The sequence below is a fragment of the Poecilia latipinna genome, unplaced genomic scaffold (genome assembly GCF_001443285.1).
Source record: "Poecilia latipinna isolate Pla-1442-1.1 unplaced genomic scaffold, P_latipinna-1.0 Scaffold1385, whole genome shotgun sequence".
In the NCBI taxonomy this organism is placed as follows: domain Eukaryota; kingdom Metazoa; phylum Chordata; class Actinopteri; order Cyprinodontiformes; family Poeciliidae; genus Poecilia; species Poecilia latipinna.
The window spans coordinates 63,803-88,209 of NW_015114001.1; the positions used below are offsets into that span (position 1 = coordinate 63,803).

At 40.9% G+C, this 24,407-nt stretch overlaps 1 protein-coding gene and 1 long non-coding RNA gene across 6 annotated transcripts in view; both read right to left on the minus strand.

Annotated features, from left to right (window-relative positions):
- LOC106962204 (muscleblind-like protein 1) overlaps positions 1-20,873 on the minus strand; it is a 41,062-nt gene extending 20,189 nt beyond the window's left edge. The window contains exons 1-4 of one of the 5 annotated variants that reach the window (XM_015056456.1): positions 20,785-20,873; positions 20,412-20,521; positions 18,264-18,422; positions 3,949-4,852 (exon numbers count right to left, since the gene is read on the minus strand). In XM_015056456.1, coding sequence (XP_014911942.1) covers positions 3,949-4,122 — 174 coding nt within the window. In that variant the 5' untranslated portion in view covers positions 4,123-4,852; positions 18,264-18,422; positions 20,412-20,521; positions 20,785-20,873. Of the gene's footprint in view, positions 1-3,948; positions 4,853-4,966; positions 4,999-5,128; positions 5,355-11,284; positions 11,502-12,181; positions 12,757-17,386; positions 17,486-18,263; positions 18,423-20,411; positions 20,522-20,784 lie in introns of those variants that run through there. The other 4 variants (XM_015056459.1, XM_015056458.1, XM_015056455.1 and 1 more) reach the window with 4 other exon arrangements.
- A 3,050-nt stretch (positions 20,874-23,923) lies between these two features.
- Positions 23,924-24,407, minus strand: part of LOC106962207 (uncharacterized) — a 6,000-nt gene continuing 5,516 nt past the window's right edge. Inside the window, exon 3 of the long non-coding RNA XR_001427924.1 lies at positions 23,924-24,335. This is a non-coding gene — a long non-coding RNA (uncharacterized LOC106962207). The remainder of the gene's footprint in view (positions 24,336-24,407) is intronic.

The window sequence follows — 24,407 nt, forward strand, 5'->3', positions numbered from 1 at the left end:
CCATTAATAAAGGAGGATGTGAGGGTAGAGAGACAGAGCGATATTGTCTGAGAGATGCAACACACACACACACACACACACACACACACACACACACACAAACAAGAGTGGATTATTAAAATCTCTAAAAAAAAAACAGTTTACCTACATCTTTCCTTTTTTTTTTTTTACTCAGGTGCTCAACAGCATCCAGCAAATTCTCTCAAATTCACGGGTACACGTCTTTCAGATGATTCCTTTATGTTAACTCCAAATTTATTTTAAGAAAAGTTTTAAAAGTCAGTGTGAGCTCCAGAATTTTCCTAGCAGAAAATGCCCCAGGAGGAAAAACGCATAATCTATCCAGTTGCTTATTGCTTGGACTGCAGATGAAATGATTAAAGTAGAAATTTGACTCAGAACAATCCAGAAGTGAACAGACTGCAGCTGCAACACAAACATAGCATATGCATGCACAAGTGTTTGACCTCTTTTTATCCAAACTAAGAAGTGACCACCATGGGCGTGTCACTTAGACAGGGAACAAAGTCTATCATGCATCAAAGCGAATTCAAACCGTTGTCCATGGTGGATTTTAACCTATTTTTTTTGTGACTGCAAAACGGAGGTACAAACAAAACGAGCTGCTAATGCTAATGAGCTAATATCACAGACTTATTGTCACTCCACACTGCTAAACACTTGCCACACAGGTTTTTTTGTGTAAATATGTACATATGTATGTGTTTGAGGCTGTTGAGGTAACAAGATGTTTGCGAGGGATAATGTGAGCCGTGCTCTAGATGGGTGTGACGACAGGAGGAAAGAAAAAACAAAAAACGAACTGAGTGGGGATATTAAGAAGAAGAAGAAGCCCGTCAAGTATGAAAACAAGCAACAACAAGTTCAATCATAGCTGAGAGCGGGATGAGTTATGGCACACTCAATTTAATTTTAACTAATGAGGCATCCATCCACTTCCATGATTCTGCAGATATGATTACAAAAAAAAATAAAAAATCTAGGCTTCCTTCACCGAAACGACAAAAAGCATCTACTTTAAGTTCTCTATCTGTACAAGGTAAAGCATATGGCTTCTTCCAGTTTTAACTATTAGCATGTTGTTTACACAGATCCCAAATCAGCATATTCTGCCCACCCAATCTGATCAGTCGGTTAATCATCAACTAACAAAGTTACAAAGCCAAATTAAAATCCAGGAGTCCAGGCTGCCATTATCCCTCCCTAAATATTTACCCTGTTTCAACATAGCTGAGCTGTCCGTGCAGCACCGACTGGAGAGACAGAGAGGGCTGTGCTCCGGGGTTAAGGCCAAGTCTGAGGCCAGAAGAACACGCGCATAAAACACACGCGTGCATATCTGCATGCTCAAACGCTGTGGTGTGTTTGACGGAGGACGCGACACGGTCCAAACGCAACGACATGGACGCCACGGGCATGTTGCCGTGAAAAATTACAACTTTTTTTTTTCTTACGCCCGCGTAAGGGAACGACTGCGTGAGCAGAACGTGTGCGTTATCTCTGTGCATGCCTGCGTGCGCGTGCAACACATGAAACGTTGGCTAAAAAGAGATAGAGAGTGGATGTTGGGGGAAATGACTCGGTTTGGGTGTGACCTGCTCAGCAATGCACTGGTGATCATGTGAGACCTGTTCTAATTATATACTTCTCAAGAAGAAGGTCGATCCGCTCTCATGGGCCAGGAGCTTGTGCACGCGTCCAAGAGGATGCACTGATGTCGAGTGCGAGACAAGTAAAGGAGAGCAATATGGCCTGTTGTAACGGCGCTCATTGGAGAGTTTGTCCTATTTCAACAGTAAATTAAAGTAGGACAACTCACTCCGTCAGTGAACGTGTTTGTGGGTCCGTGCGACAGAAAACCCAATGCGGTGCAATGCAGATGTTTCTGTGTATTTTTGTTTTAGATGTTTGAATAATCAACAGGCTTCATTTCATATTTGTTATTGTTCTTTTATGCTTTTTTCCCCTCCCCCCATCCTTTTTGCTCAATCAGCTTTTTTCTTGTGTTTTTTTTAATTTTTATTTATAGACCTGCTCTGGTTTTTCCAGGAAAAAAATGGGACAAATGGTTAAAGGAAAAAAAAAAAAAAAGAGCTACACAAGTCCCCCTGAAAACTGGTTTAAACAAATACATTAGTCCATTCTGAAGCGTTCAATCAGGCACATAACAGCTGCTTATTTCCAATTATGATCTGTACCTTCAAAATAGACGAGAATATGTGACCTCAAAATGTGACCTCAAAATAGTCAGAAATTAACTGTGTCAGGTTTTTGTACTAATTATATTTCACGAGATTAAGTTCAGATATTTTTTTTGTCCTAGTTAATATCTATTGATCTCACTTGCCAGTACTAACCGTTTACCTAATGATGCAGTGAACAGACTTTTTCCGACAATTTTCCAATTTTCTATGAGGTTTGCCCTTTTTATACCCCAAGAACGAAATCAAATTACAGAAAAATGTTCTACATTACCTGACAGGTGATTGTTTTGTTTTCAATCCAACAGAAAATGAAGGAATTTCAGCTTCAAGTCTGCACTCTTGCTGGAGCACTCTTACTTCCAGTCAGAATAAACATGCTGGTCGAATTAAAACATTGTTTTAAACCGTGGTATACCGGTATCAATAGTTTAATGACCAACTGTGAGTACAAAAGTTTCTTAACATAGATGCAATTGATTGATGTGTTCATAGACTAAAAATGGCAAAAGTTCTTTGTTTCGACTCATTTTCAGATTGGCTCAGAACTACTCATAAGAGGAAATTGGCTGATCGATTGGTGCTGCTACAGTTTTACCCACGCTGTGTATTTCTGGTAACACAGCAGCATCTCTGCAGCCATATAGGAGACGGAAATAAACACTTTTTCTTGTGGAATCATGTGCTTTTCTTTACTTGTCCCATGAGGAAGGTTGCAAATTGATGCAGGCAGTTAACAGTGGTGTGACAGATTGCCAGCACTCCTAATTTTCGAAAGATCCACTGAAAAAGAAACGTACCAATCACACCGAGAGGCGAATTGTGAATAAATTTGAGCATGACTCTGCTTCTGCCTTCTGATGATCAAAATCCTGAAATAAACTCTTAGTTCTAAACAACTCAGTCTCATATTAATCTAAAGAGATCTAAAGTCTCTTTAGATATATATATATATATATAAAAAATAAAGCACAAACACATAAACCATTATCTTGTTCTCTAGGCTTTGGGTTTAAAATAATCTCTCAGTTGAGATCTTGAGCTCCGTCTGATAGACGGCTTGTGACAGAAGGACTAAGAAAAAAAGGTTTTCTTTTTTCTTTCATTTTGCTACCACTTGGGAAATGATTGCATACGGTTTTCCAAAACTGTCTCCAACTGTGCTCAAAAACATGAACATGCAGAATGAGATACTCACACCAACCCCCTGTGGCCGCCCTTCGTTCTTTACACAGGAAGTGGTTTGAAGGATGCCATCGCTTCAGTCCTTTTAGATACCTAGATGTGAAATACTAAGGGCGGCTGTACAGAATTGCATGGCAGCCTGGTTAGGGTTTTTTTTTTTTAACCTCTTAGCAAATTGGTGGCAATGTTTTTATTTCCAGTGGGATGTTGCATTTCTAAAAAATCAAGCCACAGTGTTGATGTAGTGTAATCAGATCTACAGAGGTCAAAACATTGTAGCTTGTTCTGTAAAGTCCTATTACCATTATTGGTTTAAAAAAAAAGCCAGTTTAATTCCTCAAAAAGATTTACCTTCCTTTTCCTCTTTATTACAGTTGACTCACATGACCAGAAAGGGGTAGGGCAAAAAAAACAAAAAAACAAGACCTGATGCTGCTCATGCTATTTCCAGTTTTTAGCTCTACATAGTTCCTCAACAGCTTTTCAGCCACTAATCTGTAATCTGTCTCACCGGCCGAGACACGGCTTATGCTTTTCTTACCTTGAGGGAGTCGAAGCAAGCAATCACCCGTCCGTTGTCCACCTGGCAGCTCTTGGCCGGATGGGCAAACTTGCACTCCTGGTCGGAGCGCGAGCACGTGCCCCTCTGAAATTCCCGGCATACTTCCAGTGTGAGCCACTTTGTGTCGCGGATGTGTGCTATGTTCATGGCCATGGCAAAACGCAGGCAAAAGGTGTTCCTAGCAAAGATACGTTCAAGTGCGGATAAAGTACTTCTTCTAGTGTTTTAATCCACTATTGTCCTGCCTTGTTTTAAATGTCTTCCTTGTTATCGTTGCTGCTTGTGACAAGCTGAAATGAAACATTCAGAAACGTACGGCTTGGTGAAATGCTGCAGGACAGTGTTTTGCTGTGGACGTTAATGAGTCATTTTCCCGATGCAAAACAGCATCTGACAACAGGTCCGAGATATCCAGGAGACGTCTTAGCCAACTTGTTCCTCCTCACTGTTTGTGTTTATTGCTTACTCTCTTATGCAATATGCAAAAAGAGAGAGCCCTCTGGTTGGGTGCAGTGAAGCAGGCAACAAAGGTGACAGTCTGTATAGTCTGCTTCAGGAAGGTTAAGGACACTGAGGACTGAACAGAGGCCTTAAGGGGCTGAAGGCGATGGTGAAAGGCAAGGTGGGTGAAATGCTGTTTGTGGGGCCTGGCGGTGCAGTGGTAAGGCTGGTCAGCTGGTGGTGAGCAGCGAGGGTCGTCTGGTGAGTAGGGCTGATGTTGGAGTGGATGCTGATGGTGGAGCAACGGGGAAGGGCGTGGTCGTTGTCCCTTTACTCTTAAAACTGTGGCAGCAAGCGAGCGAGCAAGGGAAGAGGGGAGGGATGGAGCTTCAGCTGTAGAAGCAGGTCAAAGCTGCAGCAGACATCAGGGAAGGCACTTCCTCTGAGGAGAGAGGGGGAAAAGAGACAGACAGATTAGTCTAATAGTGTGTGTTAAATAAATATTTATTTTTTTCTCTCTCTTGTAGCTTTCAGAGGAGTTTCTAATCTGCTGCACCTTTTAAATCGTGCCGCCGCAACAATATGCAGCTGTGGGAATGAAGAAAATGTAAAAATGTCAGAAATGCAGCAATGTAAGCTAAAAACAAAAACAACATTCGCCATAGCCTGTGCACTAAAAATGCACACATGCTCATTGTGCCACCGCGCTCATACTCACACAGAACGACAACAAAAAAAAACCCAAACAAAACCGCAAAAAGCAGCTATTCACAACTTCCGCCTCTTCTGATCGACGAGGCAAAATCAGATCAGATCGGCTCCAGTGTCGCCTACAGTCTCATCAAGCAGAGGTCGGTCAGTCATTAAAGCGGTTTAGGAAAGAAAAAAGAAAGGGAAGAGTGAAAGCAGGGAGGGAAGTTGAGGCAGGGCATGAGGGAGAAGAGTTTAGTCATTTCCTTTCTTGTAAAGTCTTGTGAGAGTGGGGACCAATGAGAACGAGCGGAGTTGCAGCAACATTCTGGGCCGAGGGCCAGGTGAGAGCAAGAGGGGGAGGAGCAGACAGGAGGCCGACCTGACTGCTGCTGGAGAAAAACACAGGCGCAGAGCGAAAATTATCACTCTGTTTATTATTTATATAACTGCTGGTTCTCTCATAAACAGGTGATCAGTCACGCTGCCACACAACGCATTATTCTCACCGGGCCAACATCACATCCCTGCGTCGGTCTCCATGTTATGCTTATTACAGCAGGATACTTTTAAAAAGTTTAAAAAAGATGAAGGCTTGTTTTCTCGACTACGGTTTTCTTTTCCAGGCAGTGTTTATTTATTTATTTTTTTCATTTTTTGGTGCACCAATTTGCTCGCCATTTACATGATTGGGCTCCCAGGGGCCCGTTCTGCTCTTATCGCACCGGCAGCCTGAGTCACCACACCCTCTGTGCAGAGAAATCGCATTTCCCAGAAAAAGTATATGCACCTTCAGTAACACAACTGACCCCTGCTAAGTTAACGATCACAACACGCTATATCAGAGCGGCGCAGAGGCTCAGCCCGAGCCGCTAGGATCCAGCAACACAGACAACATGTTAGCAGACCCAGAGAAGCAGAAGAGAAATTATACCTTTTTACCTTGGATGACCTTGAGGAAGTATTACTGCTAGAAATGACCTTTGGAGCTCAACCATAATTGTAAACAAATGCTGCAACTTCTTCAGTTGTGCAGCTGCGTATACAAGTTCACTGCATAAACAATACAGCTACCATACAGGGCTGTAGACAGGAGACTCTAGTAATTTTGACAGTGTCTCTAAATGAATTATTTTAATATTTTATCAACTGTTTGTTTCTCAGAGAATGACTGGTGCCTGGAATCACACATATAGCACATAGTATACCATCATTTTGTTTGCATGAATTTCAGTTCCCATGAACTCTCCTAGTTTTTCATCATTTCATCCTCATCCCTGTTAAAGATCAGCCATGTCTGCAGGACCTGCTTAACATCATATAGTGTTGATGAGACTAATGCTGTTGCACTGCGTGGTGCAAACACTCCATAAACCACACTGTAGCTTTATTTTTTTTCTGAACAATAGCCACAGCTGGACACCATTAATGAGCTGGAACGGAGGATTCTATATAAAGATTTAAGTGAAAGGCATCAGCGGCCGTCTTTAAGAAAACGAGAGTGTAATGACTCGACGCTTGAAAAACGGCTGCCCCCTGAGATCCGTCTTAATCAGTTTCCATGGTTTCTGTTTGAGTCAGGCAAGTGGATATCTGTGACAATGCAGTATAAGGTAATGTGCTAGCGGGATAATGAGCTCTCCTTATGATCCATCATGTCCAGACGCAGGCATTCTTGCCCTATTGATTTCTTCATCTCAGTGGCCTTTCCTGTCAGTATTTCCAGTCCTCTATATAATTCCACTTTAACTGTCTCCTGTGGATCCATCTTTAAAAAAAAAAAAAAAAAAAAAAAAAGTTATTGGCTTGAACCATCAAATTCACATTATGTTTCAGGATGAATTCATACAGGAGCCAAAGCTCCATCCATATATTAATGTGACTGTCGCGTCTAAACTCTCCTCCAGCATCCTCGGCAGCCCTCCTTTAGGCTCCAAGGTCTCGCAGGCTGGTGCAAGGTCAGCCACAACGGTGGAACATGACGGTGCGAGAGAGCAAACAAAAAAGTCTGTGTGCTTCCCGTCTGCCTTTCGAACACGTGGTTCAAATATTGCATGGCGGCGAAAAGAAGAAGTTCATCTTCGATATCAGCACATCAGCAGCAGCGGCTCGCGGTCATGTGACACCGGCGAATGCCTTAACGGCATACGCGGTATCAGAAACAAGTCTGCACATCTTTTGCTTTCTCTTCATAATGGGCTGCACAACATATCGGCTCAACAACGACAGCACTCGGCTTTCACAGAACGCACAAACGGAGCACAAAGCCTGCTTGAGGTTTGATTGGTGATTATTCACTGAGGTTTTTCTCCGCCACAAAAGAATGTTTTGCAACGGAGACGTGTCTCAACTGATTAAGAAGACGAAGCTGTCAAAGTATTGCAAAAGTACGAAGGGGATGTTGAAGTGTTGCTGTTATTTTAACCGAAAAAAAAAAAAAAAAGAGGTGTGGTTGCCAGATTAAACTTCCCCAAAATGAATAAGGGCCCACATTTTAAATGTAGCTAACAGCACATTAACTTAGTTTGACAGCTTAGGTCATGAAAAATAGAAATGGTTCAAATTTCCTCTTTAAATTAAATGAACTTTTTCAGTAATCTTGTAAATGGAAAAAAAAAAAACAGACAAGAGGGCAAACCGTCATCACTTTATGCTTCATTCATACTTTAAATAATACAGAATAAATGAATGTATGTTAGTGATCATAGGCACTACGTGCTTGATTTAATTTACTAACACAAATTGGGCTTTAAATCCAGTCTGATTTTTTTTTTTTGTTTGTTTTTACCTCGACAGCAAAGAGATAGGCATTGGCGCCTTCTGGTTTGCTGCTCTTCAGTAAAATGGAGTAGTTTCAGCATTCTGACAGAGGTGGAGTCAGGGTGACAGTTTGCTGATGCAGGTCATCACAGAACACAACGCAGTGGGAAATGCAACACCGCTGGCCTTTGTGCTCACACTGCACCGTGCGCTTGGGAAAAAAAAAGCATCCTCGCTGACCTTTACATCCACACATACACTTTGGTGCACATATCAGCTCATTTATAGTCGAACATTTGTTCCTGAGAGGCCAATGCAAACCAGCCATGACTATTGAGTAAAAAAAGCCCTTTTTCTGAAATGAAACTAATCAGACTATTTTTTGTTTAATTAATAATACATGACTCATGTGTATGGCAATGAGTGAAACCACAGGACATCCTGTTGGTTTTATTTCGATATTGACATTCATTCTTATGCTCCTTGTGTCATCGTCATCACTACCAAGCTATTAGGTCTTCTTAACTATTATGTCTACTAAGTTTTTGTCCTTCAATTATATATAATTTGACTCTGAAAGTGCAGCCCCGGCTAGGAATGCCAAACAAACAATGCCTATTGATTCCTCTTAGCGCAAACCGCTGGGGACAATGAGATCTCTTGTTTAGCATACATAGACAAAACTAGTCTCACACACACACACACATGCACACACTGACAATATACAGAAATGCAAACCTTAGCAACAAAACACAAACCTCGGTCTGTCCTAACAGAGAGTATTCTTCAGATGTGGTGAATATCTAGCTGTCTACAACACTGTATCTTTGTGTACATGTGTGACTGGAACCATGTATGGCCACATGGCACAATAAGTAGCTGAGCTAATGAGTGGATTTTTTTATTTTTTTAGCTTCAATAATTAGGGCAATTATTAAGATTAGCAAGGTTAGTACACACTACACTGAGTGGGCATGAGCAGATACATTAAGGTTAAAAATATAATTAAGATTCTAAAAAAGCTAGAATTTTCTACCCTACTGTTCTAATGATTTAAATTTAAACAGCAAAGCAAACAGGGACAACAGTTCCTGTTTTAAGAACTTTAAAACTACCACTACATTTAGAGGAAGGTTTACAAATCCATGTATAAAAATCAGGCTGTAGACATTTTTTGAAAGCTGTAATAAGAATTATTTCAGCAGCATTAGAAATAATTGCTCTTTTTCTGTTTGTTTTAGACAAAAGCAGCTTGTTGGTGGATAGTTGTTGGGCAACTTTAATTGTTTTTGTGCAAACAGTGTGACACCATTAAACTCGAGGTTACCGTCAGAACCTCATGCAGGCGTGTGCCTAGAAATGAGCAAAGGCAAATTCAGTTTATGTACTTACTGGAAATATAAACAATGTGTATGAATAACTGTGATCTGCAAAAACAGATCTCAACAACTGTCTCCAAGAGATTCTGCAGACGTGTGCTAGACGGGTCGGTAGGTTTTAATGGAGGATATATATCGCTCTAAACCTAAATGGCAATGGACCAACAACTTGCCAAGACAGTGTTTATGTTGTCTGTGCTGTGGGCCGCTCGGTTTGCCGTCCCCATGACAGAGTGACAATACTTTGCAACACGATAGAGAAGGTCATATTTTTAAACACCGTTGTCATAATTGCCTAGCTGCCTTGCCTACAAAAACAGAGTAGAGGATGTTGAAAAATGGAGCGAATCCTGTCTGTATCCCAGCCAGCCATGCTCTGCTCAAAGTGCCGTGTCTGAGGGTTATTTAGCTGTTTATATGGAGCAGGGGGAGGATAAAGGAAGATGTAGCACTTAAAAATGGAAATACAGTATCTGAGGGGCACTTTTAGAAAGGAAACGACATGGGTGAGCTTCCGGATAAACTCACAACTGTAAATATATTCTTAGTTATCAAAGTTTATTGAGTGTGTAGTTCGACTCATTCTGATGTATTTTGTGAGATAATTTTACACTTCACAAGTCAATAAAGAAAAAAAACCCATAGCATTTCTCTATTTAAAATATATTTTTACGAGTACAAACACATACAACACTTTATCTTGGTTTATGCTGATGCACTGCCCACAGTAAAAAGTCATGGTTCTTGTGGATTAGTAATCAAACTAATCTCTAAATTTTGCGTATGTTTGAGTATTGATATGCCTAAAGTATGCTACTTTGGAAGACTTACATTTTTGTAAAAGAAGAATTATCCTTCTTTTACAGAGAAGGATAATTCTGAGTTGGGATAGTTCATGTTTTAAATATGCATTTATCGACCTACGTTAGAAGTCTGAAGCAAACATTACAGTATTACAGTGCTAAGTACTGACTTACGATGCAAATGAGGGTGAAAGGAAGCTCAAATATTTGCTCTGTCTATCTCTCCAAAAATTATTAACTGCTGATAAGCAAAGAATTAGATAAGTATCATGTACGATTAAAGACATGTTAATTACAGGGGTAACACAGAGCTGTGTCCCGCCTCTGACAGCTGTTCCAGTCAATTATTATTATTAGCTTAGCCAGGATTGTACAAAGTGGAGAGAGACTTACCCAACAAAAGCTGTGGGAAAGTGTCACTCAGATGGGGTTAAAATGTTGTCATAACATCATAGGAACATGTATAGGATTCCTCGTGTAATGCAGGCTTAACCTGTCAGTGCAGACTCACCCATGCACATAATCCTGTCTGTAGGGCAGATTAAATCACAGGTGACATACATCACTGGACAACAGTCTCCACCCAGAGTTTACATGCATATTTACACTGATAACAGCAGCATGTTGCTCTGACATCGCAGCGAGGCAACGACTCGGAGAAGTCTACCTGCAGGAAGGACTTTTCCACAGTCTCCTCTTTAAAGTCTATTACGCTTTAGTCCGCGTGTCTACACAAATTCAAATTGCACTGCTACTATTTTAGCAACCGTGAATCCAGCTCAGTCACAACAACATTCCTCTTCCTTTCCCCCAACCACAGACACACCACCAAGAAGAAACCCAGCAGGGCAAACAGGAGGAGGGCAGAGATAGTGAGAAGATCAGACAACGAGAAGGGAGAAAAGGAACGGAGGACAAAGTTCAATTCTGTGTAAACTGTAAACATCTCTTGCATTACTTATATATTTTTTTTTTATGTACGGTACAATAATTAAGGATTTTCTTTTGGTCAGAGTGTTCTTGGAATCTGAAAAGAGGAAATGCAAGCCGAACGGATCAAATACCTAAAATAACTGCAACTCTGATACGAAACAAACCATTTCCCCACAAATATTAGCACTTTTACGACTTTTAAACTGACAAGATGAGCTGCAACAAACCCAGCACTTTAAAGAAAGAAAAGCACAACGCAAGAACCTAAAAGAATACTTCAAAGCGTTGAAAATGCGAAAATTCACTTACTTTCTCTCCCGTCGAAACATCAACTAAATTATCTCCATGTACTTGGACTTCCTACTTGTCCCTTGTTGCCTCTTAAACTTTCTTCCTCCCTATTCGTTACTTGCCTGCTGTCAGTCGCACGAAAACACTCAAACAGACAAACCCGCCAACACACACACACACACACCCACAGACAGTCACCCTCTAACACACTCTTCTCCCGCGACCCAAAATGTTTGGCAACATTCTACTGTCCTGAAATACGGCTCTCACCATAAAAGGTAGCAGTAGCCTCCTATGTCACACGCAATTTACATATGCTGGGGTGGGATTTTGGCTCACACAGCATGCATGTTAAAAACACACAAAGATATGAAGCCATGCTTTCCACCTTTGGGCTGACGCAGCAAGAAACGGATGGCGGGGGGGGGCAATGCCTTCGGAGATCATTACCATTCTCAATGTTTACCATGCCCTGCAGGATTCCAACATGTCCAACGTTGAGTCAGATGGAGGGAATGGAAGCTGAGTGGGCGATCTATTGATCCTCTCCACTGCTTCCTGGAAAAACCACGGCCCTCCAAAGTCTCTCTCTCTCTCACACACACACACACATATACCAGCATATTTTCTCGCAAAGCAGCGCTACCCTCAGGAAGAAGTTGTTGTGTGACGGTGTGATTTGAGCCAAGGATGTGTCTTTCAGTGAGTGTGTGCTCATTTCTATAAAATAGGCTACAACAAATAGAAGTCCACTCGCAGCAGAAGACTGTAAAGGCAATGAATCTCGATCTCTCTACCTATGCGCTCCACTGCATGGAGACTTACTTTGCAAAGTGGAGCCTGAAGCTCGCACACGAGGAAAGATCTCGATAAACCAACAAGACAGGGTGGAGGGTGGTGAACCCCAGCTCTTACCTCTCACATTGCTCTCCAGTTCTGTGCGCGTGAGCTTCCGTGTGTCGACTGGCTCTGTGTGTTTATGCGCGCATTCAGACAGGCCGCGACAGCAGACCCTTAGGCACCGGCTGGACCATTCTCAGGCAGGCAGGCGGGCAGGGGGAAGGCAGGCAGAACGCAGCAAGGCAGAGCGACTGGCAGAGGAGAGGCAAGCGAGGGAGTGAGTGAATCAGCAGCGAATGAGTGAAGGAGCAGTGCAGAACCGAGCACCAGAGTGAGAGAGCGAGAGAGAGAAAACGAGCGCGAGAGAGAGAGGAGGAGTGTGTGTCTGATCGCGCACGCGCGCGCTCCTGCGCGTGCGTGTTTGTGTGCGTGTGTGAATGTGTTGCAGTGTATCCCCTCCCCAGGCTCTCTTCGAGCGTCTGAGCCGGGCTGTGCCGAGCTGTGCTGAGACGGGTTGGGTTGTGTCTTTACTGATCCCCCAGCCTCTGGATCGTCTGTCTGCTGCAGGGAAGTGCTGCTCGCTGGGCGGCAGTAGCAACAGCTGTGGAGGAGGAGGAGGAGGAGGAAAGAGGAGGAGGAGTAGGAGGGAGCCCTGACTGCACTGAGCATACAGATCCTGCAGTTCCCTCTCCCTAACCTAAACTCAAAGCCAGCCACGCCCCCACTCCCCCCCCTCTCCCTAAAACAACACCAGGAAGTACTGGCTCACTTACAGCAGCATTGCCCTTGCCTTTCCAGTGAAACTGGGGGAAGGAGAGAGGAAACGGGCAAAAAGAAAAAAAAAAAGAATGAGAGAATAATTTAAAGAAAGAAACAAGATAAACATAAAAAAAATGACTGCGGACAATGAGATGGGGGGGGGGGGGGGTGGGTATCCAAAAGCAAATAACATCACGACCATGAGGTTAGACTATGAGCAAAGTGTGTGAAAGTTGGGTAGAAAATGGAAGCTGGGTGGAATGAAAAGAATAAGGGGTGTGGAGGAAACAAGTATGGAAAGATTTACAGGGAGTGTGTGACAGAATAGGTCTGGATTCTGTCCCGCTCCCCTCTTTCTCCTTCGAGCTGCTTTTCTGCTGTGGCATGCAACCCTCAGCTCAGTCTCATTGCAACAGCATCACACGGTACACCAGTCATACCCAACCTGCGCTGTAGTTATATTCTAGATATACTACGAGTGGTACATTTAAGGTAACATCAAGGAGAAAAAGTAAATAGAGGAAGTTTGTTGCATTTCAGAAACTTAATAAAGGACAAAGTAAAAGTGGGGAAACATACACAGCTACAAAGTCTCCTGTACGGCTGTTGACACAAGGCTTCTGTGCATCGACCTTTGTATTCGGGGAAGAGCTGTTGTGTCAGAGGGGAGCCTCTAAAAATTGAATTCAGCTATGATGCTGCAATATCCGGTAGCTTAGGAGATAGAGGCCCTGGCATCAAAAGGAATCCTTCCAGGTTTTAAGCTGCGAGCAGAGCTTTGTTACTGATACTCTTTTCACTCATACTCTCGTGAAACCTCATTTTCCTTGATTGGGATCAGAGGAAAGGAACATTTATATAGTTCTGTTTGAAATATTGAAACTGCTTTACTAAATATTTTATTTAACAAAGAAAGGAAATTCTATGTCGTTCCTAAAAATGAGATAGCTGAGAAAACACATGCAGCCGAATTTGAGAAAGTGATGTTCCAGAAAAAAGCAGATGTTACGCAGTTGACATCTTACCTGAAGTATATATTTCTCATAGTATCTTCATTTAGTAAACATTTAGAACTTTTTGGGCAGAAAGCTGGAGCTGCTAACTGCTTCGTATCTCAGCTGATTCTGCCGAAGATGAAAACAGCTTTTGTTGTTTCGTGTTTCTTTTCAGACCTTTTTAGACGGTGAAAACATTCCGAGATACGAAGGCTCAGATTTAAACCAACTAATCAAACCGTTCATGGTCCACGATCAAAACAGACTTGTTCTGTCTTAAAGTAACTCCAACGTCAATAACGTCAAAATGCTTTTATGGAAACACTGTTTTGAGAACCTTTAAACAGGCACTTGAGGACCAATGTTGGGGACCTCAGCTTTACATATTTCACACAAAATGATCTCTGAAACATCTGTCCACAAAACAGCCTTCGCACAAGTAGCTGTGACAGTTTTGAGATAGGAGTTGTGGTCTGAAACTGTTAGTTTGTGCCTTTAGGCCTCAAGGCCTCAGGGAACAACTTCTCTACATTTATCCAGAAATAAAGAACCCAATAGAGTTATCAGACACAAGTTGGATATTAACTGTTTATACCCTTCAGGAGAGGATTTTCAATCAACGTGGAAAAGATGATGTTGTCTTCCATCTGAACAACATGGAAACATTGTTGAAAGGTGAAAGGGTGCTTACTCAAAGACGTCTACTGATATCCAAATGTGGTTTAACGGTTTTCAGGGAGTTGATTATATAGACAAGCCAACATATTTGCTTAGACTGACTCGCAGCGGGTCTGTCAGACAAAAAAAAAACCCAGTTATGTCTTTGCACTGAGTAAAGACGAGTATTAGCTAGCCTTTAAAAGTAATTTAAAAAAAGACGTCTGTGGACATCCGGTCTTGAGAGGATAACCTTTTAATAGGTTCTGAACAAGCACCTTTTGTTTGAAGTGCTTCCTCAGCTCTAACTGAAAGGTGAAGGCATTTCCTTTGAAGACATTACATTTTTTACACCCAAAATCTATGGCAATTCTCACTCCTTTTTTTCCCAGAAAATGGTATATTGTTATATGTACATTACTGTAGAAGTGAGTAACATACAACAGCACAGTCCCAGTATTTCCTAAAGACACTCAAATGTTTGCGTTTGTCCGCCTTTAACTGGTCTGAGCAAACCAGATCCAGTGTTGCATCTCTCCACACGTGGTGATAAGTCATTGCTAATTTACACATCAGTCCCTTAAATCCTTGGTGCTAATTTGTAGATAAGAGAGCAGCAGGGGCCAACGTCTTATAGTTCACTATGCCCGATAGTGAATTACGTTGAAGCAGTGAGAAAGCACAAAACACTTTGTTATGCAAAATATAACAAGCAATTGAATTTTATGTGCCTTTATCCATTACCAGCTGTTAGTCTGCAGTGTTGGAAAGAACTACTTCCTATTATGGAGCAATCCGGCTGGAATGCTGTTTTAAATTATCGGAACATTAGCTTTGGACGGAAGGCGAGTTTTTCTTGACCCATAATTTGAAACAGCGACTGATTTTCTTACACATACTAGCATTAGCTCTAAAGATTTGAAGTCCCTGTGAAACTCAAACACTGACGTGGAATTTCCCCTTTTCTGCTGCAGCTGACAGCGTTCTACTGCCTCTCTCTGTTCTGCCCTCTGCCTCTTTCTTTCAGTCATCCACCTTGCTATCTTATTCATATATTTATGAACTATGCATCATCATACTGCCATTGGCAGCTCATATCACAATAGCTTAAATCCAAACGTGGAAAAAAGCTTAGTCTTAAAAAGCCACGCAGCCTCGATGTCTGCTTTGTACACAGTTTTATTTCCCTACCGATCCAAACATAGATCTGACAACTGAAACACATTTTGCATTCACGAAACGCCTGCACATTTAGCCTGACGCACAACATCTTCAGGTTCTGCAAAAGTCTGAGTCAAATCTAAAAAAAAAAAAAAAAGTCTGAACTTTGTTCATTTCTACATATTTCTCCAGATGACATTAACCAAATGGTTTATTTTTTTTCCCCCATATGTCTTGTCTTACAGACAGAAGGGTGTTGTGACTTCTCTTCTCTGTGCAGTTCAGTGAGAGCAGCATGAATAAATACAATGAGTCTGAGAAAACTGTTCACACACAAACGATGATAACCAACCGAAAACAGGAAGAAGTGAGTAAGTGGTATACTAAAAGGGGAATTCCGCCAGCAAGAAAAGTGAAATAGCCAACTACTCAGCCCCTAAACGCATAAGTAAAACGTTGTCGTTAGATTTAGCAAATCGCGAAAATTAACTCCACCAACATCAGCTCCGCAAAGCATTAAGGTGAAACTGTCTCTCCTTTGTTGAGTCCAAGTATTTGATTAAGGATTTGTATCTTTTAAAAATATCATTTCGGGCTTATAGTTATCAGAAAGTAAAACTAAGAGAGGATTCTTGAGCTAATTTCACAAAGAAGCTCTACAAATCTTGATGGTCCATTGAAGTCATAATTTAATCTTGGCAGCAGCAGCTTTTCATGTGTGACTCATTCGTCTCGGTCAAATAAAAAAGTCCTCACGTCGGGTTTTACCTCCACATGTCCTCTCATATTTTACCTCATCCCTAATGAACACAACTTTCCATCTTGTGCTTCCATATCATCTCAGGGCTGAGCTATTTGTCAGTCGTCTGTAAATGACTTTGGTTGGCAGATGTGAACTCTCACTGGTCTGAGGAGACATCCCAGAGCTTCTGTGAGCCAAACTCTGAAGGCTCATCCATCACGAGGTCTCCAAGTACACATTACAATCACATTACAGACCATCACAACAACTGGAAGAGCACAATGATTTAGAATCAAATGAAAACAGCTTAGGGATGAATTTAAAACGGTCCTGTTTTACAGGCTGCAAAATGACAGCAAAATATATTTCCCAGAGACCAATGCAACAGTGCTCTCTCTTTGTTTATAACAAATTAAAAGTTAAACAAATGAGCCTCTTCATGTAGAATTGCAGTAGCATTAGCCTGTTGCATGCTCTGTGGTTTTCTTTAAAGTTTTTTTTTTTTTTCCATTTTGACACAGTGGTGGGAAGCAGGTGCAGTTCAAACTGCCAGATCTGAAATACAGACTGAGGAAATAGTCTGCTTTGTCCCCATCTGACACGAAGTGTTTAAGAGCAAATACTGCTTGAGCTTTGCGCTTATCTTGGAGATAAAATAAAAACTAAATGGAAACACCTTTGCGTAGGATTTCATTGGAACTTTATCTCATTTTCTGTCTGAATGGAGTCAGCAGATAAAATGTATAACCATTATTCGCTCCTTACACACAAATTCTACTTACAACGGTGGAAAGAAGTTGAGAACTAGCTAAATTAGTTTACGTTAGATTCGTATTGTAAGTCTTGTAGAAAGTAGCTAAAGCACAACAACAAACACAAAACAATAAATACTCTTAGAAATAGTTGCGCACCGAGTCAGTATACAGATATAAATCCTTCAGATAGATTCATAGACAGAAGTTTTACCTGCGTGTCTGTCTATCGCTGACGTGCCACTGGGACAGACCAAGCTGCTTCAATGCAGGTCATGCTGGTGCAGTGCATTGTGGGACGAACTGACATCTTCATTCCTTCCTTCCTCTACTTCTCTCACTCTAACTCTCTCACATTCTCATAATAGGACCGTCTGCTTGGCAACGGCCATACCGCAAATGTGGTCAGGTTTACTGCAAGCCATCACTGCGGAACATCAAGTCTCCATGACAACAGCTCCTTTATCTCATTTGCATCTTCTGCTTGCATTATGAACTCATGCCAAATATGGTCACCTTGTTATTTTTGCCCGCCTCTCTCAGGATCCCCTTTTTTTTTTATAACTTCCTCTTTCCCTCCATTTGCACAACCGTGCATGCACTCTTCGCATTTAACATGCGCACTCTGAAGACCTAACAGAAGCACCTGCTACAAGCAAGTACAGCTTTCGATTAAAGTGTGCAAAGTACAATCATATGACTTCTATTGTCTTCAGGTTGTGAGTTATGTCCTTTTCTTCGAGACATTTATGCTGCATTAACTTATACCGGCGGATTTCACAAACAACTTCATCACCGTGTCAACAAAAAAGTGAATATTTTTAATAATTTAAGAGTACATTTTTGCAGCTACATTCATATGTTTTGAGCTATGTGACTAATAAAAAGGAGTCTGACTGCGTATGCATGCTTAGAAATGCTTCTAAGAGCGCATTAAAAGAGGAAGCGTATGTGACATTAGGTCAGTTTGCAGCTTGAGAGATAAGCTATAAAGCTAAATGATACATTAGGACACGGAGGGCTTGTAGGGTGTCGCTGAGTCACACATACACACACGCACACACACACACACTCTACTGGGCTTCACTTACCCCTTCGGTTGTTTGTCTGCGTAGACCAGTGCTGCATTTCCTCCACTCCTCTTCCTCCCAGAAGGACTATGTCTATCAAACCTTCACTGGAATGTTGAACCAGGCCTCTGGGGCCCACACACGCAGCAACACTCAGCAGCACTCAGCACCTGTCTCCAACTGCCAGCGCAGAGAAAGAGACACGGTCAATCACACAGGACAGCACAGCAAAGTGGGAAAAATAAGTGAGAGAGTAGGAGGTGGGAAGCAAGCAGTTCATCAGCAAAATACTCTTCTAGATACGGAACAAAAGGAAGGAATATGCTTAACAGCCTGATTGGGCCAAATAAAAATCATTACTTTAAATAAGCTGGGCTGCTTCTTTGCAAAAATGATACACAGAAGTACTGACTAATATCTATTGTAAATGTCAAACAGATAAAAAGTACATTGAATCTGCCATCTTAAAGCAAACGAAAACGGGGATTGTACGGGGATTTTAGACTTTCAACAAATCTAGTTTAAACATTTATACAATTTCTAGTAGCCTTCCAAGATCATTTTTCAAAAATTATAAGTATTAAAAGCACTGGAGACATTTTCGGTGGTCTGCTAACACAAAAACTAAATGTTTGGTCATAATGGCTATCAGGAGATTATTTGGAGGAAAAGGTGAAAGCTGGCCGGCCTGAGGACACCGTCCTAGCTGTTAATTATAGGTGTGTTAGCATCAGTTTGAGGGGGTGTGATAGTACAGGAAGGACAATAGATGGCATCATAAAAAAAGCGTTATGTGGAAAGATTGAAGCTACATTTTAAAACATTAGCCAGGAAGTTACAGCTTGGGCACAAATTGATCTTAAAACAGACAATGAGGCAAAGCATAGCACTGAATTAGTTAGTTGTGAAGTGGCTCAAAAATTGACAAAGTACTTTTTTTTTTGAATAGTCATCTCACAGCCCAGAGCTTAGTTTCGTAGAATATTTGTAGCGTTAAAAAGGAGCAAAGGAACAATAAAGCTGACTCAGTTACGCCAGTTCTGAGTAAAGGAATGGGCCAAAACTCCAGAAAACTGTGCTGAGAAGCTTGTGGAGGGATACAAAAAATGTTTGACACAAATAATATTAAAAAAGTAATTAATCAATTCTACAGATATAGTTCTAAAATGAAAAAAAAAGTCTTTAAAATATCTAAAGACGTAGCTCCCATTATTCCTTCAGTAAATATAAATACTTTTGGTAACGCTAACTAACCTAAAACAGGAAAAGTTCTGCGATTTATTTTTCTTTTGCTACGATATATTTTAAAATAAATCAATTGATTGTCCACTGTTGGTAAGGTGGTACATAATACTTTAATTTGAAAGAAAAAGTTATAGCTTGATACAAGAAAATTATCTTATTTTACAATAATAACAACGTGCAAATTGTAACTAATAACAAAAATTTTCATGAAGCAAAAAATTACAAAAACACTTCTTGACTTTTGAAATATGAACATTTACCGTATTTTCCGCACAGTAAGGCGCACCTAAAAACCTTCAAAAGCCAACAGTCCGCCTTATAATCTGGTGCGCCTTATATATGGACCAATATTGAGCCACAACAGGTCTAGCAACTACGGTAAGCAGCCGCCGACTTCATTTTTGCCCATAGAAGAAGAAGCGCGCGGTGCGTGCTGGGATCGCTGGTTTGTTAATAAAGTTTGATAGAAACTGAGGCGGCAGCGTGTCGGTTGGTCTGTGTTACCCAGAAAGCAGTTGAGCACAATATCGCAACACCAACACCGTGAGTGAAACAATGACTGGGGCAGCCTACTATATAAAGTACTCAGGGACCGCTTTTTTATTGTTACGGAACAAAGGTACGGGTGGCAATCCTTCCTGTAGTGTCTATTCTATGCGCCTTATTTATGAAAAAAGTTTTAAAATAGGCCATTCATTGAAGATGCGCCTTATAGTGCGGAAAATACGGTAATTAGATCAGTTTCCAATTAAAAAGTACAATTTTTAAACCTAAAGGTCAACATGGTAAAATATATAAAACGATTTGCTTCTTTCATAACAGTACTCTTTATTTAATTTTTGTAGTTTGAACTATATACACCAACAGATCAACTGTAAATTACAAAACCTTTCATAGTTTTCAGCATATATTCCTTAAACTTACCGCAGAGACCCCTGCAGCAGCAGTCTCGCCCACTCTCTGAATGGCTGCTGTGACTTCAGGGTTGGAAGCCAGTAAAATTGGGCCTAATTTAGCCTCCCCAGCATTGCAAGCTGCCATCAGAGACACACAGAGAGAGAGAGAGAGAGAAAGAGAGAGAGAGAGAGAGTGAGAGAGAGAGAGAGAGAGAGAGAGAGACCCTTCCCTTTTAGAAACTCTTTGGAAACTGTGGTCCACAAGTGGTACCACTCCATTCTTATCTTAATGTGAAGAGAGAAAATTGTTTGAAAATGTGCAATTTCTACAGCTGTCTTTATCTAAAAGCTATCAACTGAAGCAAATTGAAACCAAGTAAAATTCAACAAGTTTATTTCACCTTAATTTATGAGTGCCTTATCTTTCCCCAACTGTCACCAGATACGTAGGCAGATCTGCAAATGGATCCCAAGCCAGAATCAGAGCAACCTGTAATAAAATCACACTGGTAATTAGGTGAGAAGAGGCAACCTATCTAAGAGTCTATGCTTGCACCCTCCACTTAGCCACTCCCTGACACTGTCATATAATCTTTAATAACACCAACCTTCACTGTAACTAGACGCCACAGGCGTAGAAGTCATCTGGCTGAGGTTCATGTGACAAAGAGATGGAGAGAGGCTGAAAGTAGAGCTGTAACTCCACATCGTATAACCCACTGGTGCGAAACGTAGCACTTTTATCTGCGCTTAAAACGTTTCAATTATCTACTTACATAAACGTCTGCACTGCCAATGCATAGGAAAGGAGTTATCACCATTAGTGACTCTGACACACCAAGCATTTCCTTTAGAAACAAACAGCAGATGAGCACAATCTTTTTGTTGGTGTATGTCTGACAACACATGGTAGTGCAAAAAGGGCAAGGCATTACTGCTAGTCGGTGCATTTGTGAAAATAATAGACACATCACTCCATTAACTGTGGCATTCCATGTATTCAAAATAAAAGGATTAGACGAGGATTACTCTTTGAGCCTCAATTCCCCTAAGATCGCGCAGTTTTTTTTTTTTTTTTCTTCTCATGATATGGCCGCACATGTATTATTGAAGACAGTGATCACATGAGTCATGGTATGGAATACAAAACAGGATTAGCCACACTGGTGTGGTGAAGTACCTCACAATGCGTAGCAGGCCGAAAAATGCATGTTTGCAATTCTGCTTCATTTGTGTAAAACACCCAAAGCAGAAGAGTGTTTCAAATTAATCCCATTAGTCTGACAGAGGCCCCTGTACAACCAACATGCATAATACGGAAGCAGAACCAAATGCAAAATCTAGAGGCTGTTGTGAGGCAGAAATATATGCATACTTCTACACACAAGTCATCTACTTGTGTTTTAAGAGCTACACCTGACTGGATGATACACATAATGAAAAATATTGTATATTTTGAAAAGAAATCCTACACCACGAACCAAGGAATGGGTACAAAATTCCTCAGCTGAATCAAGAACCTTCCTGCTGTAACCTGACAGCACTGTTCGACTCTTTGGAACCAGATTGGTTTCTAAAAAAACGTCTCTGCTAGCTTCTTAGCATCGGTCATTTTTAGTGCATAAAGTCACACTTTAAAATAAAATGAGAGCGTAGGAAGAACAATCTCACAATACCATAAACTGCTAATGAGGTTATTCAACGCTAAGTAGGTTTGTTATAATAGGCTGGTGGTAAGTAACTAAAACAGTATTTGAAAATCACTTAAAAACATCTTCCTCACTTAGTAACCTAGCAACCAGTCATTTCAACATGGAAGCCATTGTGATTCTTAAAATTTCCTCACATAATTATATCCCTCCACAGCCAATCACATGAGGCCTTGAGCCATAAATAACAGTCTGCTCCCCTACAGAGCTGTGCAAGTCTGTGCCATAAAGTCAACAAACACTTTCTCCAGTAGCGGGTCCTGCACAGCACGGGATTGGTTTAGCTGAAATTAAGATAAACACAAGAGGAAGAGGGCGGTAGGGAGGCAGAGAGAGGGAGAAGGGAGAGAGAAAGATAGGCATGAATGCAAAGAATGGCAAGAGTGGAGTGATCGGAAAATAAAAGAGGAAAAGATAAACAAATGTAGCCTGTGATTATAGTGTCGCTGTGGAGGTTGTTAAATGGGACTCTGGTTATGAGCTGTATCATTACAGACTGTGCAAACAGTTGGTGAAATAAAGTCCTTCTATTTGAAACACTGGCTTGCTACAAGATCAATTCACACAGGTTAAACTAAATTATTGAACTATTTACCAAAAAGCTACAAAAATAGCACGACAGCAGAACCTCGCGTCTGTATGCGCTGCACTTTCAAGCCAAGTGCAGCAGTAACCGCAGTGCTGTTAAACAACTTAGTCTCTTGAGCATTATATTTAGATTTTATGACAAATACTAAACTGTGACCCATTAGGGTAATTTAAGATGTGAGCTCAATATGGTAACAAGTCATGACTCCAATTATAATCAAGTAATTTCATCTTACATGCCTGGAAGAGGACATTGTTCCATTTGCTCACTCTGGGTGATGATAGCTAGGACTGGGAATGTTGCTAATGTGTTGCAAAATACCAAAACGTTTGTGTTTCTTTAGAGGTCAGACGGTTTATTAGACCTCCTCATTCCGCATCTTCGCTGTCTTAGAGTCTGTGTGGCAGAATGGCGACACAGTTGCATAATGTTAGAGCCTCTGTTTTAGATAAGTTATTTTCAAATTGCCACAAAGCCTTTTGAAACAAACAGTTAAAATATGTGGTCACACACTTCCTGAGCCTGATAAACATACGTGTCATTAGTAAAAATAAAAAATAAAAAAAAAAACGGAGAAATGTCTATTATTTTTCAGCTGCTCTTATATAGGGAGCTGGTTATTTGAAGGCCCAGTCACACTTAATTGTGCATGCTTATAATATGGTATGTGTAAGTGTTTTAGCACACCCAGAAGAAATTTTTTGCAGAAGGGTAAGAGCTTTGTGCGTTATTTTTCAAACTTTACCAGTATTATTTTATGACCCCTAATGGCTTCTGGAGAAAGGCACCAGCTCCTCTGTGAGCCTAAGGGTAGGAAAAAAATGGGTGGATGGATGTTACAGTGTCTTGCAGAAATAGTAATTCAACTAAACATTTTTCATCAATTGACAAATTGAAAAAAACTTTAATGTGTTTTCATTTTGCTTTCATGTTGTAGAACAACACAAAAGTAGTGCGTGATTTTAAAATGGAAAGAAAATGATTGTTTAAATTTATTTTTGCTCTTTTACTCTGGTACTCTGAAAACAAGAAAGCTAATTAGCTTCACAACTCACCTAATAAGCAAAGCAAGGATACCTGCGTGTAATTTAAACTTACTATGAAAACAGTGTCGGCTTAACTTCTATTAAACATATGACAAGCTATGCAGTCTTCTCATTTATGCACAGCCTTGTTTTGGTCTATTCCATAAAATTATATATTACACAATGCAGGTTGTAGTTCAAAAAAATTAAGAAAAAGTTCAAGGTTCAATTACTTTAGCAAAGGATTTTATTTTCCAATTTCTTCTCGCAAACCTAAAGGGCAAATCTACATCTTTAGAGGCGAGACACCTGGATGTGACACAACATGCAGATCCACCTCACCTCTTTCTCAGTCGCCAGCAAATTTTCTTCATGCCTCCCAATTGGGATTCTGCTAGCCTACATTCCTCTCTTCAAGGTTGGCGGTGATGGCAAATTAAATTACTTGTCCTGTTTTGCAGTGCTGGCGCCAGGTCAACAGCATATCTATCGGCTAAAATGATGAGCGCAGGATTCTGGAGACTGATGCATTTGTCCTGACCTGTTGGTGTCATGTTTGCAAAGCAGGTAGCAGTAAGGAAAGAAGCTGAAATCAGAAGCAGCGTCTTAAATTCTGCCTCTCTAATCACCTGAAAAAAAAAAAAAAAAAAAAAAAAAAAAAGAGAAAAAAAAAAAAATTTTTTCTCCCTTTTAAATGGGAA